The sequence below is a fragment of the Accipiter gentilis genome, chromosome 23 (assembly GCF_929443795.1).
Source record: "Accipiter gentilis chromosome 23, bAccGen1.1, whole genome shotgun sequence".
In the NCBI taxonomy this organism is placed as follows: domain Eukaryota; kingdom Metazoa; phylum Chordata; class Aves; order Accipitriformes; family Accipitridae; genus Astur; species Astur gentilis.
In genome coordinates, this window is record NC_064902.1 from 5,696,364 (window position 1) to 5,716,141 (window position 19,778).

Sequence of the window (19,778 nt, forward strand, 5' to 3'; positions counted from 1 at the left end):
AAGATTAAACATCACTACCCACAGCTGGAAGGGAGCCATCCCAGGGTGAAAGCCAGGATCTTGGAAATAAGGCTACTCAAATTTATTTTTCAAAACTACATTCAGTACCATAACTCCAGCAACTCTGGTTTGAAAGTCTTTCTTACACTCACATTTCATCATGCTATATGACATGCATTATTTAATTTTAGATATTTGTCACATACTCTTCAGTTCTTTCTGACTACAGTTACTCTAAATTTTCTTTTTACTACAGCCACTGACATCACATTTTGAAATTACATAAGCTTTTCAGTTTATGAATATTTTCTCCAAGTCCCCTATTCCCATATAGAGGAAGTCCTCCAAATTCATTCAAATTTATAACTGACCACTTCTTCATTGTAATATACAGTTTAAAAACTTATGGGAAAAAAAAAAAGTAAGAGCTAGTTTAGCACTTCCCTTGCATCAGAGGCAAACAAAAGGAGAGAACATGTCTATGGAGCAAGCAGATGGTCCCTGAAGCTCAGAGGAAATAAGCACTTACCTTCAAGATTTCTCCATCCGCATAAAGCACATACATGGTCACTTCAATGTTCTTCTGCACGCTTTTCCCACCTCTTTCAAAGTCTCCCTTTTCTAATGTCAGGTATAAGTCATTGCGTATATCACCTACAGTGAAAGAGTGGAGTCACATGCTTAAATTCAGCGTGGAAGACTCAGTGCCTGTGTGCAACATATTTTGATTCTGCAAATCATTTTCTGTGTTCTGCAAGACTATGGCTGATGCCCAAATCATTCCAAGCAGCAAGTTAATTGTTAATAAAGATGAACATTTTAATATCAGTGCATAAAATCAGACTGTTGTTAGTAATGCCTTTATTAAATGTGAACTCAGAATCAATACTTGCTTTTATTGTGTAAGCGGGGAAGGGGAAAAAAACCTCCTACTACTTTGTCTAGTTAGCCGATTTGGAAGTATCAAGCTAAGCCTGACAAAACATCATTAACATCAGACTTCCTACGTCCAATATATTCTAAGAAAAATAAGTATTTTTGTGATGATCAGCAGAAAATTACATTCAGTTAGCTCTTCAAGTATTTTCTCTATTGAGAAAAATTTTCTTTTAATTTTCTTTTAATCATAACAACAAAATAAAAGCAGCCCTGGAAACCTGGTTGTAATTCAGTTCAGATGGATTAAGAATGAATTATAAATCTTTTTTATGCTAGACTTCTGGCTAGCCTCTGGTATCCATATGCATGGATATAAGAAAGCGGGCAGTATGGATACTTGCCAATTTCTCACCACCTCATTTTCAAGAGCTTTCAGAGCAAGTGACTATATTCAGAAATAGAAATGCTTGCATGTATCTTAGGGTCGTCTTATCCTGAATTTCACAGATTCTAGCTCACTATTTTTTTATTTTTTTTTTTAGACTGTGATTTGGGAAACTCTTGCTTTCAAAACTAATGCAGTCAATTCTAAAGCATGCACCAAAATGATAGCAGGTAGCACCTATTTTTCTGTAAGATTTAGTTACCATCACCATTTCATGATTGTTCACACTTACCACTTCTTTTTATTTACTTGCCAGGAAGGCAAACATACTAAAGGGCAATATATAAAAATACAAAAAATTAAAATAAAAAATTAAACCCTTTCAAGGCAAGTACTTTGTTAAGCAGCCTCAAGAGACTAAATAATGAAGTAATGGAATGGTTATCCAGCAAAGCAGAGACTCCTTGAATGTCTGATTTCTTCCACTTGGAGAAGCTGATGCAGTTAAATCTGTTTATTAATCAGAAGCACAATGAAATAGGCAGCATTTGCTTTCAGGCAGTGAGGGATATCCTTTTGTGTCTGTCAAAGAAGCACTTCAAATTCTTGAAGTCTATAACCCCACAGAATTTGTTCCTTAATCTACTGTAGGGACAAACAATAGAAGCTTTCAGTCCTGTCTTTACTTTCATTTTTATTTCTAGAGATAAGTACCACTTTTTAAGCATGGAAAATACAGCTCTGTAGCTGACATTCAGTGCTTTCTGTTAGGAACGCTCTATGAATGGGAATCTGCATGCAAAATGTCCTCCTTTTTCCATCAACCTCACTCTCACTGTGGATTCACACAGAGCTGACTGCTTGAAACACCTCACACTTAGAAGTCTGAAAATGCTGTGGTTCATTAATGGGAAAAAGATGACAGCAAGAGACTGGTGAAAGACCTCAAATATTTGATCTGCTTTTTCTCATCAAAGAATAGTCATCAAATGCAACACTCCACAGTCCACAACAACAGAGAAAATTACCTGTGCATTTCTCTTACTGTTCAAAATCAACCTAAGCTACCTATATGTTGACTATAGGAATATCATGGAAATACAAAACTCTTCACTAAAGAATTTAAGTAGGGACTTTTGCTTTGAAAATTTTCCTGCTTAACACACTCCCATCCTTTTTTCTTCAGAGTTTGCACAATTAAGAAAAAAGTTTCAATTTGTATGCTGTAATTCTTAATAGAAATTAATTCTACTCACTGTAATTAGCATTTTGGAGCTTCCTATTTATGACCTCTTTTCTGGAAGACAGTCTGGCTACACAAAGTCCAATGTCAGATTGCAAATCATTTTCCAGCCTAAATTAAAGGCATCATTTGGTTATATATAGCATCTTATCTTCCATTAGGCTTAACAGGAGGGATATTACTGCACTAATTAAAAAAAATGCCTTTGGGGTGGGGTGTAGAGAAATCTAAAAAGCAGTGGATTTGCATCAAAATGAAGAAAAAAGAAGGGAAAAATTATTTTATTGGAGTATAATGGTGCACCTTCTTTCATAAAAATATTGTCTATTGAATCTTAAAAAAATAGAAAAGGTCATTACATATAGTAAAAATAGTAAAGTAAACGTATCTAGCAAAGACAAAAAAGCATTAAACTGTTAGGTACGGAACCCATCAGTTTCCTCAAAATCTGGAGTTAAAACTACAAACTCAAACACTTCTGTTTATTTCAGTGAAAATAACGTGACTACAAAGAAGAATCTCCTTTCCCCAACATACTAGTTAACAACATTGCTTGCTGAGTCCTCATAAGCCATTTTTTTTCTCCAGTTGCTACTTTTTTTGAGGGGTTTGAGCTCAGATGCACTGATGGGCTGCACAGAAACTAGAGCAAATGCTTGAACACAGGGCAGTTTATTAAAAATTTTGAGTATGCAAATTGCAAGGCTAGAGAAAACATTCTGCACAACACCATGCAAGTGCACGAACAGATAGCGCAGTGCAGCTTGCATGTGACTAAACAAAAAGCGTGATCAGTATGATCAAGAAGTGATCCTTGTCAGCTCCAACACAGAATGGCAGCTGCATATCAGGTCAAAAATCTTGGCAGAAAGAGATTTTCCCATATTTAATTCCATTGGAAAAAGATAAAGAACTTGTCTAACAAACCAGACAATTCATGCCCTCTGTGCGCAAACTACTGTACAAACAGTGCTGGCTCTGACGTGACAGTAACTCTTGCATTTTGAGAGCAAAACAGTGTGGTACACCACCTTGGATCCCTTAGGCATCACATCTTCACATATAGAGCAGAGCAGATTATAAAACTGGGTTAGCTGTGGCCTCCTATCATTAGTAGAGGAATAAAAAAGTGCTAGAAGGCTAGTGGGCCAAAAGTATTTATAGACTAAAACCTGCGGATGACATTTTAAGCTGAGGTCTGTTTGCATTAGATGGCTGTCAAGGATGAACTGAAAACCTAATGAGTTTTCAGAATGGCATTTCTTTTAAAGCCCATCTCTCCACAACTGTTTTCAATTTAAAGCCAAATGTAAACTGCTTTTTAGCATAAAATACATGCAGTTCTAACATACGCAATTGCTAATTCTTTATGAAATGTTTTGAAATATAGTATTTTTCACAATGATGAAAAAAGAATTGTTTTCCGATGTGTAATGCAGCTCTTCCTTTGCCCTCCCTTCAACTTTATGGGGGTTTGGTTTTGTTTGTTTGTTTTAACCTATTTACAAAGCCTTATGCCAAATGTACAATTGTTTAAATTATAAATCATAAATTATAGCTTTGGGGGGTCCGCTTATATTGAAATGAAATCCTTTCTCCTATCATCTGAAACTATTTTCATAGTAAAGGGGAAAAAGAGGAATAGTGGAAAAGGCTACGTGAGCCATTTATTGATTTTTGTGTTTACAATATAAAGAAATGTACTGGAAGATTTCCAAATAAATATTTATCATTTTCAAGACTTAGTAACATTAAGAAGTCCAATGGACAATAATTGTCTGGTATCTATTAGAGTAAGTAGGAGATTTATCCTGGTAAGATTTGTAGGTTTTCCACTAGAAGACTAACCAGTTACTTGAACTGGAATGTAGCAACAGTTTACAGAAACCATCTGCATTTAATCTAAGACTTTTTTTTAAGGGATCCTAAAAGATTGTGTACACTGAGGACAGGAATGGTCCCTGTTTTATACAGGTGAATACTGCGTCAAAAAAAGTTATATAATTCACAGAAGTTCCTACAGCAGAAAGAGGCAAACAAATCTCTGACATCTTGATTCTAGCAAATTTGTTTTCTAAGAGTTCAATGTTCTGTGACTTTGTGAACCTGTAAAGGACACGTAATATATCCCTGTAAGTTGGGGGAAAGTGGCAACTCACAACATTCAGAACGTGCAGGTCTAGTTTCAAGTAACTTAGTAAAATAACTGTATTTATCCAGAGAATCTTCATTGGATTTTTTTAAACTGAAAGTTTAGTCTCTTACAATTTAAGCAGCCAAGGATATAAAAAACAATCCAGCTATAAAAATTAGTATTTCTGTCTATATTTCTTAAACTGTTGAGATGGTCCTATTTACTTAGGGTATATACTGTCTACTTGACTCTCTAACATCACTGGGTTTAGCATCTTTTTCAAAATACTGGCATTTTACAGAAGAGTGCCGATAATCTCCGGAGCATGAATAGGCAAGAAGGACACTCAAGAGTATCTTCCACAATGGCTTATGAAGAAAAAAAGAAAACCATATATTTATGTCCTATATATAAATGAACATCCCCACAACTAGAGTAAATGAGCATCAGCCCACTGACTTAAATGAAGTTATAGCAGTTTAAACCACTAAGGGTTTGACTCTGAGACTCAGTCCAGCAAGTAAGATCTTTGAAACTAACTATAAAATGTAGAATACTTATATTCATGGATAGTGTTATAATGTGCTTTGGCGATATTTGCTCTAGCTCTTTACTCTTCCTTCTGGCCAAGAGTATGATATGAAAGCAGACATTCCCTTGATGGACAGCTCTCCTCTGCCGTAGCTTGGAGGCCACTGCACAAAGAGCAGGGTGCCAGTCATTGGATTCTGATCTCAGACAGCATACTCCACCCTCACTTTAAGTTGCAACTTTCTCCAAATGAAACACACGCAACTACTTCTGAAGTACAGTAATTTCAACACAGACGAGGTGAAGAGTACGATGGCCACAATCAGCTTTGTGATCATCACGTTGTTTTTACAAAGCAAACGGACTAAAGGAAAAGACTGACAAAGTGCACTGTATGGGAAGGGTCTCAAACGCTCGCTGCCCACCTTCCTGCCTGGCCATTATGGACTTGTTCTCAATCACGTCTCAAAAGATTAAGAGTGCCAGGCCTCACGCTGCATGATCTTCCCTTGCTTTAACAGTGAAATCACCTTTGACACCGTGTAAAACTCAGCGGGATTGCCCCCTGTACTGCTACTTGCCTGTTAGAATTAAGAAGCCTTGTATGGTCAGACAGTCTCTGGGAATCACATTAGATCCATTTCAGCAGCTTAATTCCCTGCCCCTTCGCCAGTCAGTCGCTAATTTTTTTAAGGCCTATATTATTGAAATAGTTGTAGTACGCAATTATTAACATTATTGCGAGTAATATTACAGCAGCAAGGGGAAACAGAGCTTTTATCTACTGCCTGTATGGCAAATTAAATTATCTTTTTTTTTTTTTTTCTATAAAGAGATTAGTATGCAAGTTTAACTCTGTGTATTCCTCTAGCTTTCAGTGAGAAGAATGCTCAATTGTTTCAAGGAAAACGAACAAACAATACTTACTAGATTACTTGCTATCCATTGTTCCGACTTCTATGAATAGAAAAGAATTTATACAATGCTCTTTTTAAATTCAATGATTTCCCTGAAACAGTTTCCTTTCAGTAGTAGGAAGTTGATTTTTAATATATTTTTTCCTGATCTCCTCCAACTTCCCATTTCCACAAGTTTATTTATCACAAAAATATTTTTTATTCTCCTTGTAAATGCTTTTTGGGGATAAGTATTACACAATTATGTCTTTTAGTCTTGTTGACTCTCTCACCATGAACATTCTGAGAATAGCTGATGGATTTTGTCATGTCCGTTTCTTAATGTATTTTTGCCATGACTTTGTGCTCCCTGACAGAACAGATGCTGAGATGTTTCTCACCTTTACTACTGACTGATCTGTCTTAACTACTAAATTTGTCTGAAATACCGTGGTATGAAGAGAGACTGATAAGACAAAGTCTATGCCTCTCTGTTACCCAAGTTTCCCTATGATGTCATGATTTGCCATCTTTACCTATCCCCAACATTCCATGAAAGATATGAAAATGGGAAAAAGCAAGCAATAAGCAGACATTACACAGAAAAGCAGAAACTTACACCCAACTATCTTCATCTCTGCATCAGAAAGAAAGAGGAGAGAATAAAGGGAAAGGAAAGGGAGAGAAGCCAGGAAATTAAGACAAGGAGAGAGAAAAAAGAGAAAGAAACATCACTCACAAGTAGAAGATGAAGCATGCACTTTTCATCAGAGGATCAAAGTAAAAGACAGAATACTTATCAGCACATGGGGAAGGGAAGGGATGTCCTTTGGGGAACTGACAAACGCCATGCCTATGCAATAGATTTCTGATCAGCAAGTTCTGTATACAAATAAAGTTGCAATCCAAAAGGCAAGCAGCACATGCCTCATTGCTTTTATCTCTGGGGAAAGGTAAAATTGTCAAGATCAGATGGACGGTCCTGAAACCAGTAGCAATTTAGAAAAGAAAAAGTTTAGAAAAGAAAAAAAAAAACCACCCACAAATGAACAAAAACCCACCACACCTCTTCATGAGGCTGGTTTGACTGAATCCCTTCTGATTTGGACAAAAAAGATAATTAAAGTCTTTATAATGCTCTTCTCGGACCACAACACAGCAGGAAACAAAGAACATTTTACCTTTAGAAATGAAGACAGGCATGGTTATTTTGTAGGATATTAATCTTGTTCTGCATAACCATGCAAGATATAAGAACATAAAGACCGGCTGCACTTTCTTTCTTAATGATGACCAGCTACCACTTATGTTGCTCCTATGTGAGTGAGGGAAAAAGAGGGCTTGGCACAGGAGCTAATGCTACTGTTTAGAAAACAAAATGGGATAGGAAAACTGCGTGATAAGACACAGCTAAAGAACTTTAATGGTTAAGGTGTTTACATGTGAAACGTTTTCCTATTAAAAGAGAAAATGAAAATGTTAAAACCTATGACCAAGAGGATTCATTTGAAATGCTAGAGCTATTTACATTTTTAAAAACAGATTTCTTGGTTCAGCAGAATGATCACTGCATATTTTAACAATACTAGGTGACATAGCCTTTATTAATTTATTCACAAAAAAATTGTTAAATCACACTGCTTTGAAAAATCTGCATCCACTTGCAAAATACAAGTCATGAACTTTCTGTGCTCTTCTCTGAAAGAAGAAACCCTGTCTTTAATGAGAAGGAAACAGTTCTGAAGCAAAGCAAGGAAAAGGTAGTTTGACAAAGACAATTAAAGCAGCAGACATGGTTGAGAACTGCTAACGTGCATGACAGGGTTGGATTTTTGTTTGGTTGTGGATTTTTTTGTTTGATTTTTTTGGTTGTTTTTTCCCCCAAAAAAACGCTGAAATATTTTCTAACTTTACACAACACTAGTAAAGCTAAGAAAAAAAGGTTGATTCTGGCTGTAACAACATAAGCACAAAATAAATTGATAGGCACTCCTTGGTCATGTAGCTTGGCTAATGCACCTAGAAGCTCACTTATGCTACCCAAACATTCTATCCTGGACATCAAGTAAACTCAACCCCCAGTTTGATCTACTGTTTTAAAAGCAAACAACAGGCAAATATCTGCTGTCACTTCAATAATGCCAAACATATTTTTATTTTAAAAAAATCTGATAGGTAATTAGAATGAACACTGTTCACTGCATCAGTGAAGTTACATTATATTTTAATCTCCTAATTTTTCCAGAGATGTCATTATCCTGGAGAATCCCCAGGATGATAACATGGTTTTTTTTGTTTAGAGCACCACTCATGGCTACCTCTCTCTTCACATCCCGTCTCTACTCTGGCAACATCCTAATTTATCATTACAGTGAAAGTCTATTCACACTTCCCTGGCTGCCTTTCTTTTCTTACCTGGTGTTTAAAGACATTTACAAACTGCTTTCTCCACAAATGTAAGCCTTTTTTTCCCAAATACAAATGCCTAAAGCTTTGCATCTAAACTCTATATATGCAGACCTCTTGTAACCCCCTTTGAATCAAGGAGTTCTGGGTGTCCAACACCTCTGGAGAGGCAGTAAGCATTTAATAGCAGAATGGTGGTCCTTTCACACGTGTGTTTGTATCAATCAGTATCTTGAGCAGATCTCTCTCTCTCTCTGAGCCCAATTCCAAACAGATTATCATCTTAAAATCCCTGCATTTTCTCCAACAAGAATTGTGGTTCTCATAAACATGATATTAGCATGCAACTGTGGTCTTTCGAAGACCACCACCTGAAAAACTGATGGGCTGACCAGGGCTGGGAAGATCACTACTGTACCTGTAGAGTGAGCCCTACAATGGGAGCATCACGAACATACGCTGTGGAATCTGGTTTTAATTTACCTAAATGTCCAAGGTCTTTAGGCTGAATATCACAAAGATCATAACAATATACTTAAGATTTGGTGGACATCTTTTTGCACTGAGGCAGTATTTTCACTAGAGTTCTTAATTAGAAAGTTTGTTAATTTGAATTAGCTGCAATGAATAGAGAATTTTTAAAAGTGTAGGGTAGGAGCACTTTCTGCATGAAAACTGCTAACCTGCTTGTTCAAGCCCTGGAGAAAAGCATTGCCCAAAACAGCAGAGGTACAGGGAAGCCAGCCCACTATGCCAGCTTGCAGAAAGAGGCTAGGGCCCAGAAAATGAAAAAACAATTAAAGGGAACACTGAGGCCATAAAGCTTTTCCTTAAGCTTGCTAAATTCAGTGGTCTGAAGCACCTGAGGGACAGCTCTATACATAGAAATGGAGGATAAAGCAATTCTTGCAGGAGAATCAATTAATTTAGACAGGTATGTAAATGTTATTTTTGATGTTGACTTTTCTAGGTGTGATCTAGCTGTTCTAGCTGACACATCCAGCTGTGATCTCAATTACTGCAGATCACCTTGCAGCAGCTGTCTCTGCATATCAATGTGCAATATTTAACCTTTTCTCTATTTGATTGCTTTGGGTTAGGACTGGAACTGCTATAAGGTCACTAAAAACTAAAATTTGTAACTGGCTTTATAGCCCCCATCTTCTGCTGCTCTATTACTACTATTTTAAATTTTGTTACTAAATGAAACACATGCTGTTCTAAATCCTTTAAGTTTCTAGAAATTCTTCCCACCCACTCCCTATTTTTATTGTGCTTTCTGAAGAGCCTCCACAATGAAGCTACAACAACTACTTTTGATACTGATGTGTTGCTGCAGACTTTCAAGTAATAAAATCTGATACTTTCCCCATTATGCTTTCATAAAATTTCCCATGTCTGCAAAGTCATCCTTGGTCTTGGTTATAATGCATAGCAATGAGGTAGTATTTCAAATGCTATACATGCAATATAATTAGTAAGCCCATTTCTTACTACACTGTAAAAATCAAAGACACTATAATGTCAGGTTTTATATCTATTGATTGCATGACTGGCTAGATTCCGGTTTCCTCCTAAATGAACTCTTGGCTATGCTGGGGCTGCCTCAACTTGTGCCAAAACAAGAAGCATCTCAAGCTGCTGCTCCAGAAGTAAGGAGCAAAGGAAGTACAGCAATGCTTCAGCCACACACCAGTTGCACGGACTAGGTACTCTGTAAGGCCAGCTGGAAAATCAGACCAGATTTGCAGCCTCATGCATTGTCAACCATTACAAGAGGATCATACTAACTGCAAGAATTGAGGTGGCAAAGTGGAAACTCTTTTTCTGGGCTTTGGATTATTGGGAAGAAGAACCTTTATGCATTTGAAAAGAAACATCTCTATGCTTAGCATACATGAGAGATATCTAATTGGTGGGGGAGGCGGGGGAAATATCAAAGCAATCTTTCCAGACCACCTTCTGTACATGTGAATTTAACACCTGCTACTATAATATTCATTGATTAAAATGTTTTAGCATGCCTCCCTGAATCTGGAACTGGCATTTACTGATAAATAAGGCAACTCGTCTATTATTCATCTTCTTCAAGTAAGGCACCCATCCCTGTGGCGCTTGTCTAGGAGAGTATGAGAAAAAAATGACCAATATTTTAAGATTAGAGTTATGTTTACCTGGCATTATAACATCAGGAAAACCCAGCTTCCTGGTAACAGAAACGCCTCTGTTAAAGATCATGGGGTTTTCTCGTCGAATCTGCTCCATGTCACCACGAAGAAGCTGAAGAGATATTATAAGTCCTAGGAAAAAAACCAAAGATGCTCATTTTTTCAAACCTAAGAATTACATGTCTGTATATACAAGGGATGTAGGTAAAATAATGCTCTCCTCCACAGTCAAATTAATACAAATATATAAGTAGAGTTCTTTTCTCCCTTGGAGTAATTTAAAATTGAAATGGAAGAAACAAAACTGCTTTAAGGTATCAGTTAAGAGTGTAACATCACATTAAAATACAATTTTTTAAAATCAAAATACTTAATTCCACAGAGATGTCACAAGTTACAGTGAAGTATTTGGCATTATTTCTATTCCTCACATACAGCAGGTTACAGTGCATGTATGAGCAATGCCACCTCTGTCTGAACTACCAGATCACACAATGCCGTAGAACATCTCTAAAGTGCCTTTAATCCCACCTAATACCACAAAAAAATAATAATCTCAAAGTGTATCTGTTCCACTTGTTTCTTTAACTACTTCATACAGGAATGTTGCTTTTAACGAAATTCCCTTCAACGCCTCAACATGTTTCAAGAGTACCAACTGGTCAAACTGACTTCAGCAATGAGCTCTTCCAGTGCGACCCTTTGGTCAGTCTATCAACAGAATAGCTTGACTAGGAATAATTACACTGTTAATCTCAGTCCAACTGCTTTCTCTAGTTACTTTTAATTTATATCGCACTACACCCTAAAATGAGGATAATGTATTGGGGTAAAGTTACAAAGTCAAGCATTACGATACCAGAAAATGCTAGGATTAAGCTCAACCGTGCAAGCTCAGTCTCATCTGCTGAGCATACATTACCAGCTTCACATAGCCACGTGAATTACGTTCACACAGTAATTTTTCACAATCTTTACCTCATTCAATGAACGATAGTTAGTCAATAGTTCTTTCTATCCTTTCTGTTCACTCTTTGGAAAAACACATACAAACCCAAACATTGCCTTGTATACATACTCTTGCCCAAGCCATTTAAAGTTCTGCTATTTCCTAAGCTTAATATATAGGCTTTGCAAATAATATTTAGTCCCCATTTTGTTAAACAAGTTACTAGGGGAATGAAACCAGTTATATCATGTACCTCCCACCCACTTTCTGCTCTCTTGCCTTGAAATAATTTTCAAGCCTGTTGTTTGGCTTCAGCCAAATCTGGCAACTAAGTAGATACCCAGATAACATGAATACTGGGAGGAGGGATGGAAAAAGAGCATAAAACCTTAAAATGAAGGAAAAGGGAGGCCAACCAGCCAGCTGGACAATCAGCATGTATGTCCTCAAAAGCTGCCAAAACATGGACTTGCAACTGTCCAGCTAAGTAGGCAGAAGAGCGCTGCAAAGCACTGCAGGGAGAACAGCGGCTTTATAACCATGGAAAAAATTCAAACCCTTTCAATACCATGTGTGAGTGTGTATCTGGGTGTACGTGTGTTACAGAAGCTTTAACAGAACACAGGAGACAAATTCATTAGAAATCAGTCTTGACTGTTTTTGCCACTTAAGAGAAAAACTTGTTCATTTTTGTCCTGGTCTCAGCTGGGATAGAGTTAATTGTCTAGCTAATAGCTGGTACAGTGCTGTGTTCTGAGTTCAGTAGGAGAAGAATGTTGATAACACTGATGTTTTCAGTTGTTGCTCAGTAGTGTTTATACTAAATCAAGGTTTTTTTCAGCTTCTCATGCCCAGCCAGCGAGAAAGCTGGAGGGGCACAAGACGTTGGCACAGGACACAGCCAGGGCACCTGACCCGAAGTGGCCAACAGGGTATTCCATACCATGGGACGTCATGCCCAGTATATAAACTGGGGGGAGTGGGGGCGGGGCATCGCCACCCAGGAACTAACTGGGTGTCATTTGGCAAGTGGTGAGCAATTGCACTGCGCATCATTTGTACATTCCAATCCTTTTATCATTACTGCTGTCACTTTATTAGTGTTATCGTTATTAGTTTCTTCTTTTTATATTCTATTAAACCGTTCTTATCTCAACTCAGGAGTTTTACTTCTTTTCCTGATTTTCTCCCCCATCCCACTGGGTGAGGGGGGGGAGTGAGTAAGCAGCTGCGTGGTGCTTAGCTGCTGGCTGGGGTTAAACCACAACAATTTTATATGCTCTTTTGCTATTAAAACCAAACAAATGAAAATAAATTTAAAAAATTCCAGCATAAGGGACTGGAGCAATTTTGTAAGTTCAGACCTTCCCACACCCAACCCCCCCAGTACTTAACAAATAGCACCAGAATTAATCTATTATCTATAAAAATCAATCACTAGAGGTAATAGAGCATGTAATTTTCCAGCATGGTATTACATATATTACTTGCGATACCCTCCCACATATTCTACCCCAAAAAACATCTGCCTAGCTTCTTGCTCTCCCCAAGTGGTTTTGTAAATCTGCTCTCCAGTCCTCTTTTCTGCCCAGCCTATCGTTCCAGTTTTTTTTCTATTCCTTGCAGCAGACCTGAAGGACTAATTTTACACAAGGCTTGGGAAGGTGGGAAGAGAAAGAACCAGAGAGCTTTTCTACATAGAAAAATAACACATGTAATTTGAGCATTTTCTCACTGTAAGAGCAGGTTCTGAGAGGCCCAAATTCTATTACTGGTGTTTATCTCCTGTCAGGCTGCAATACTGCCCTTCCCAGCAGGACAATACCTCTGCCAAGTTTCAATCTCTATTCCAGAGATGCACTAGGTCTTAATGAAATGTTTGAAATAATTATTTTGAAAAGCCAAAGGCAAGGGTAAAAAGCTATCTATTTTCCTTTCTTTCTGCTCTTCAAAAAGGCTCATGCTTGGGGAAAAAAAAAGTTTCAGGCAGACACCTGGCATTGGAAATAAACGCAAACAGTCCAAGTTTTCAAAGCTATAAACAATTCAGGAAAATGCTTTAATGATAAGTGGTGGATGACCTTAACCATAACAGGAGAACAGCTGGGAAGGAGACCAGCTTTGCATATAATAAAATTGCATATCTGAAAACTGTTTTATTTGCTTATTGTTGTGCTTAATATCTTCCACGAGAGTGTGAACTGCATATTCCACTACAATATCTCAATATGCAAACAAGTGAAATTAAGACAATATCAGTATGCGGACATCAGTATGCCAATGAATCAGGCACTCCGTAATGAATGCAGAACTACCTGTAACAAAGCAGAACTGTATTGTATCGGCTGGTTCATTTAGAATAGAAGAGTTATGATATCTCTGAATTAGCAAACTACAGAAATCATTAAATGAGGTAACAAGATAGCACAAGATTTAGTTTCCATCTTTATCTGTCATTAGCTAGGAAAATAAAAATGGATTTGAAAGGTGGCAAAAACTCTGCCAAGACAGTTATTCTCCTCAACTATGTAATGAAACATCTAGTACTGACACTATCACGGAGAGTTTTCTTGATAATCAATTTGTACATACAAACGCACTGCTTATTTTCTGGATAGTCAGAATTTTCTGAACAGTTAAATAGACAAATATGTTAGAAAATTTAACCTCTGGCTTTGCTTCTGTCGACAAGGATGCATGGCATCCTTAGGAGAGCAAGCCTTAGATATGTGTTGTACCTGGAATTTTCAAGGGAATACAGGATGAAAAGGAAGCCAGTTTAACACAGGGCAATTCTGATGACTAAAATTTAAATTCTTCATTCCCTGTGCAGCCAAGTCTGGTCACAGTAACGTAAGTCCGTGTCACAACAAAAACTTTTAAAGGAGTTCTGCCAATGCCGATTGCCGCTTATGTTTTACCCTGCCATAGGCTAGCAGTTTGCACAAGCATAGACACACTCAGTAACTGTCACAGCCAATACATGAAGACTCACAGACTAAGTTGATACTGTGGCAGGCCACTAGCTCTCTCCACTGCTGACCTCTCTTGATATAAAATAACACTACAGACATAACAATGAATGAAATTTAGCCTGCTGGATTAATATTACTGTCAGCCATATCTTAGAAGGAAAGATAGCAGGTGGTGAGTTTTTTTAAATTCCTGCTTAAGTTTGCAGATGCAATACAGATTTTGACCTGTAAACTGAACGTGAATGAGTTTTAGCTAAATTTTTAAATCACTCCAAGTAGAGAAATTCAGCTATGCATAATCTCACATCTCACTGAATTTCTCTGCTATAAATAATCAGCAGTTTCCCAAGGGAAATATTCAGCTGTTATTATGACAAAAATGTACAAGTAGATATTTACCATAGTTTGAGCTGGGTGCTGTGTATTTAGTGCTGGACTTGCGAATAATATTTTCATGGATCTGGCACCATTCATTTTCGTTGTTACACCTAAAATAAAAGAACACTAATTCAAGTTAAAAGCTTTCTGCTGAACCATCTTAGGTCAGAGGAATCAACTTTGCTGCAGAGATAACATGAAAGGTTGTGGGGTTTTGATGAATGAGAGAAATCCCACATAACTCTTGTTTTTAGAAGTGAAAGAAAACAAAACATTCCCTAATAGTTATCTCCTTTTTATGGACACTTTGGAGCCTGTGGTGACTTTTCTGTCATAAAAGCCATTGTTTCACTCTTCACATTATGGCAGAAGGAAGCAAGCTCTGGACATCATATTTGAATTCTGTGCACACAGAAAATTAATTTTAAGCTGAAGTTAACTCTTGCCATATATTACCTTTTTGGGTTTAATAATAAAAAAATTAAAATCAAGAAATAGAAGTGAAATTTGAAAGACTAAATAACCCCCTGATTATTTTAGTATCTCAGGCATTTACAAGACTTCTGCTTACCTACATATTTTACAGAATGCCTTGAAACATGATGCAACTGCCCCCCAAACTGTAGGACAAAAATATATAACACAAAACATGTTTTTGTATGTGTATCACCTTCTGGAGGAGCATTTCACAACTGTTTATTCATCTGTACGTAGTATTAATAAGCATTTGTAAATACCGTTATACTTAATTTTCAGTTATGTTACCATCTGTAAATCTTCAATAATTTTCTAGGATAGAAATTACAATATAATTATTTGTCAACAGATCTCTCATATTTCCACTCAGTATTTTTTCACCAGGAAAAATTCAGTTGTTGATATCAGTTCCAATAACGCACAACAATTTGGTGTGTGGATTATGACCTTGTTCAAACAAGATTCAGGCAGGATAGCTGGCTGCACTGCCCTTGATCAAACAATCAGATTCAAACTTGCTGGATGTACCTCTTACCAAGAGCACCACTTAATGGCAGCACCTATAAGCAAAATTGTTCTAAATATTTCCTACTAACTCTCTCTTTCCTGTTAGGTTTTGCAGTTAAAGGCTCATCTTAAACACACAGGAGAAGAGGAACAACAGCAGGTGGGGGAACGATGGCTGCTGCAGGAAGATGTTCAGCACATTGCGAAACCCAGCAAGATGAGTCAGCCCTCTGGATCGCTTTAAAGACTGAAATGGGTTGCTGCTTTCGGTGATACAGGACTTATTATGGGATGTTGGGGAAGAGCATTGTGGGATTGTTCAAGACTTAATATGAACCGTAGGGAAATAGAGCGATAATAGTATAAAATGGCCCGTTCACACCTAAATAGGTTGCTGCCAGTATCCTTGTCTGGCCATGCCCTCTGCCTGAACTGAATGTCTAAAACCAGGGACCGGAGGGATTTGTCATGTGTATATGTATGCATGGATGTTTTACACTGACAAGTTTTTACCCTGATAAACCAGACAGGAAAATAGGATGAGACCTTTGGCGCTGTACGTTTTCATATGAGCGTGTACTTTCTGCCTGTGTCGATCTGCGTGGCCAGCTATAAGCACGTGTATTGTGTGTATGTACACGTGTGGGATATGGGCTCAGCCTTCTGCCTGCCTGGACCCAGGGGCATGGAGCTCTGGCAGCCTCACCTCTGTCGGGCTACTGGATTCAGCAGCTCCTAACATCTCCCATCACCATTCCAATGCCCTTAGCAATTTTGGAGACTTTAGACGAATCATGTGACATTGCATGCACTTATATGAGAGTTTCCTTCTGTTTGTTTTTCTATGGGTAACTTCCAATTCTCTCTTCCATTCTTAACCTTTGTCAGCATTGTTTCATCAAATTGGAATGTATTACCTTCAAAATACAAGTTAACAAGAATTACAAAGACAACAAGAAGAAATGAATATAACAAAGGAATGGGTTACGCTCTCTACCACAGCATGATGCTGTGCCATCGCAATAAAGTCAGACTGTGCAACTGTGTAGTGGAAAGTCAAAACCAGTATCTTTTACTGCTCTATTCCATGCCTTACATATATATACTTTGAAGTGGAGCAACGTTAAAAAAAAAAAAAAATCCTCTGTAAATCACTATCTATAGCTCTATAGATATTCTCATTACTCTGATGGCAAGATTCCGGAGAGAGAAATTAGGGACTCCGAAGCATTTGGAAATTACATTGTGATAGAGATGGCTGAGAGCAGCAGCAGGAGATGTTTCAGTTTCCTTTCCAGTCATGGAGGAATACAGATTTCTTTTAATGATAACCCATAAAGAAATCATCAGGTGAGCAGAGAGCCAGCACAGCAGGAAACAGAAGAAGAGCACACCTGGATGCTGGCTCCTGTCTGGATCTTGGGCCCCTGAGTCAGAAGTGCCACACTTCTGTTTAGAGTCCAAAGCCAAAAATGCAAGAATTGGCAGTGCCGATTAGAAAGTAATCAAGGAAACAAGCCCCACGTTCGGAGTCCATAGGCTACTGTCCCATTATATGAGAGAGACAGACATTAGATTGGGGCAGGGGAGAAAGCCAAAGAATTGAAGTGTCCCTCTTTATTAAGCTAATATATGAAAGATGAGCCACATAATCTTCTCTCTCATGAGCTGTGTTTTTAATGAAAGTGACTTCAGCTGTTTTGTTTAGCACTGGATTCAGTGTCACCAGCACCTTTAGAGGTCTCCTGGGTCTATCTATACAATCAGGCCCTCAGCAGATATAGGCAGATATTCAGTTTCATTAAGTTTCCCTGTTTCTAGACAGTAAATAATGCCTAAGCTCTTTCATAGAGTTTAGGTATTAACTTATATTCAAAGACAACAAACCTCAGGTATTAGGACAATGTCAGGGACCAAAATGTAGGTTTTGCAACTGCTGAAGCATTTTTCTAGCCATTTTGGAAAAGAAAAAAATCCCTATGGGTATATATTTTAATACTTACTGAGCTAATTATTATATCATATTTTATATGTAACTGTCTACTTCAGGTCTTTTTTCATCCTGCAACTTTTATTCAACCCAAAGTCTTAGTCCCACAAAAAATAATCCACGCTGTACGTTTAGTGAATTTCCCAAAACTTTTCACAACGCAAAGACAGCCTTTCTCCAGTGATAAGATCTGTTCAAAACTACGTTCTGTAAATTACTGTTTACACAACATACCAATATTTAAGTAGTACTTGTTTATATGTTTCTACTGTCAGTTGGCAAAAGACATTACTTGGCAGTTGTTAGTCTGGACCTAGAATACTGTGCTCAGCTTGGGGACCTCCAATACAATACAAACCAGACAGTTGGAGAGAGTCCTGTGGATGGGCAGGTAGCTGGAGCACATACTGTAGGAGAAGAGGCTGAGGGACCCGGGCTTTGTCAGCCTGGAGAAGACAAGGCAAGAGGGGGAACATTAACAGCAGCTTTCCAAGACCTACAAGTAGTTATTAAGACAAAAGAGCCAGCCAGATTCTTCAGTGGTGCATAGTGAGATGATGTAAAGCACCAGGCATAAACACAAACAAGAAAGGTTCAGACTGGATACCAGAAAAAGCTCTTCCATGAGGACAGTCAAGTATGATTGGAACAGGTTGTCCAGAGAGGCTGTGCAATCTCCATCCTTGGAGGTTATCGGGACACGACTGGATAAAGCCCTGAGCAGCCTGGTCTTATGGCTGGCCTTGGTCTGAGAAGGAGCCTGGACTACAGAGGTCCCCATCAACCTGAATTAGGATTCTTTTTTATCTTAACATCAAAGTCGCACAACTTTATTTGCACTAGCATATGTAAAGCTGTATAACCAACCTGCTAAACTCACTAAGCTTGAACGGAATCATACCAGGAAAGAAGTGCCATCAGCGCTATAGCTTGTTACCACATAAGGAAGAAACACACTATAAATGTTATGAAGTACTTCACACTAGTGTAAGCACAGCTGAAATGACAACTTTACTAGTATAATAATCTGATTGAAAAACAAAAATGGAACCTTTACCACAAACAGTGCTATTGGTTAAAAAAGAAAAAAGAAAAAGAAGAAAAGAAAACACAGTATGTTGATCGAGTCTAATTGCCTTTTAAATTCAATTCTGCTTTATTTAAATCACAACTGCAAGATTTAAAGATTCCCCATGAAGTCAGCAATTTTTAACTTAGCAGCGATAGTGAATCTTATTTGTCCTGAAGTGCAACTGAATTAAACAATTAAATTACCAGTACCTAATGTCAGCAAAATCATGGTAAGGTATGAACAAGCTACTGTGAAGACAGTAGGGATTTTTCTGTCTGCTGAATTATGTAACTGAAGAATAGTACAGCAAAAGGAATTAAGGCTATCTAGAACAGGTAGTAGATGGTAATTTTCTACAGCTTCAGTATTACAAACCCATATACTGCCAGGAATAATAAGATAACCCACAAAGCCTGTTATGGCACACTGTGCTGGTTTTGGCTGGGATAGAGTTAATTTTCTTCACAGTAGCTAGTATGGGGCTATGTTTTGAATTTGTGCTGGAAACAGTGTTGGTAATACAGGGATGTTTTCGTCATTGCTGAGCAGTGCTCACCCAGAGCCAAGGTCTTTTCTGCTTCTCACCCCACCCCACCAGCGAGGAGGCTGGGGGGCACAAGAAGTTGGGAGGGGACACAGCTGGGACAGCTGACCCCAATGGACCAAAAGGATATTCCAGACCATATGACATGATGCTTAGCATTTAAAGCTGGGGGAAGAAGGAAGGGGGGGACATTCAGCGTGGTTCCGTTTGTCTTCCCAAGTAATCATTACACATGATGGAGCCC

At 38.0% G+C, this 19,778-nt stretch overlaps 1 protein-coding gene across 14 annotated transcripts in view; it reads right to left on the minus strand.

Moving 5' to 3' along the window:
• Positions 1-19,778, minus strand: part of DOCK3 (dedicator of cytokinesis 3) — a 226,823-nt gene that overhangs the window by 78,559 nt on the left and 128,486 nt on the right. For all 14 annotated transcript variants that reach the window (XM_049826987.1, XM_049826980.1, XM_049826986.1 and 11 more), the window contains 3 exons: positions 14,966-15,054; positions 10,649-10,774; positions 530-654 (listed from right to left, as the gene is read on the minus strand). In XM_049826987.1, coding sequence (XP_049682944.1) covers positions 530-654; positions 10,649-10,774; positions 14,966-15,054 — 340 coding nt within the window. The remainder of the gene's footprint in view (positions 1-529; positions 655-10,648; positions 10,775-14,965; positions 15,055-19,778) is intronic.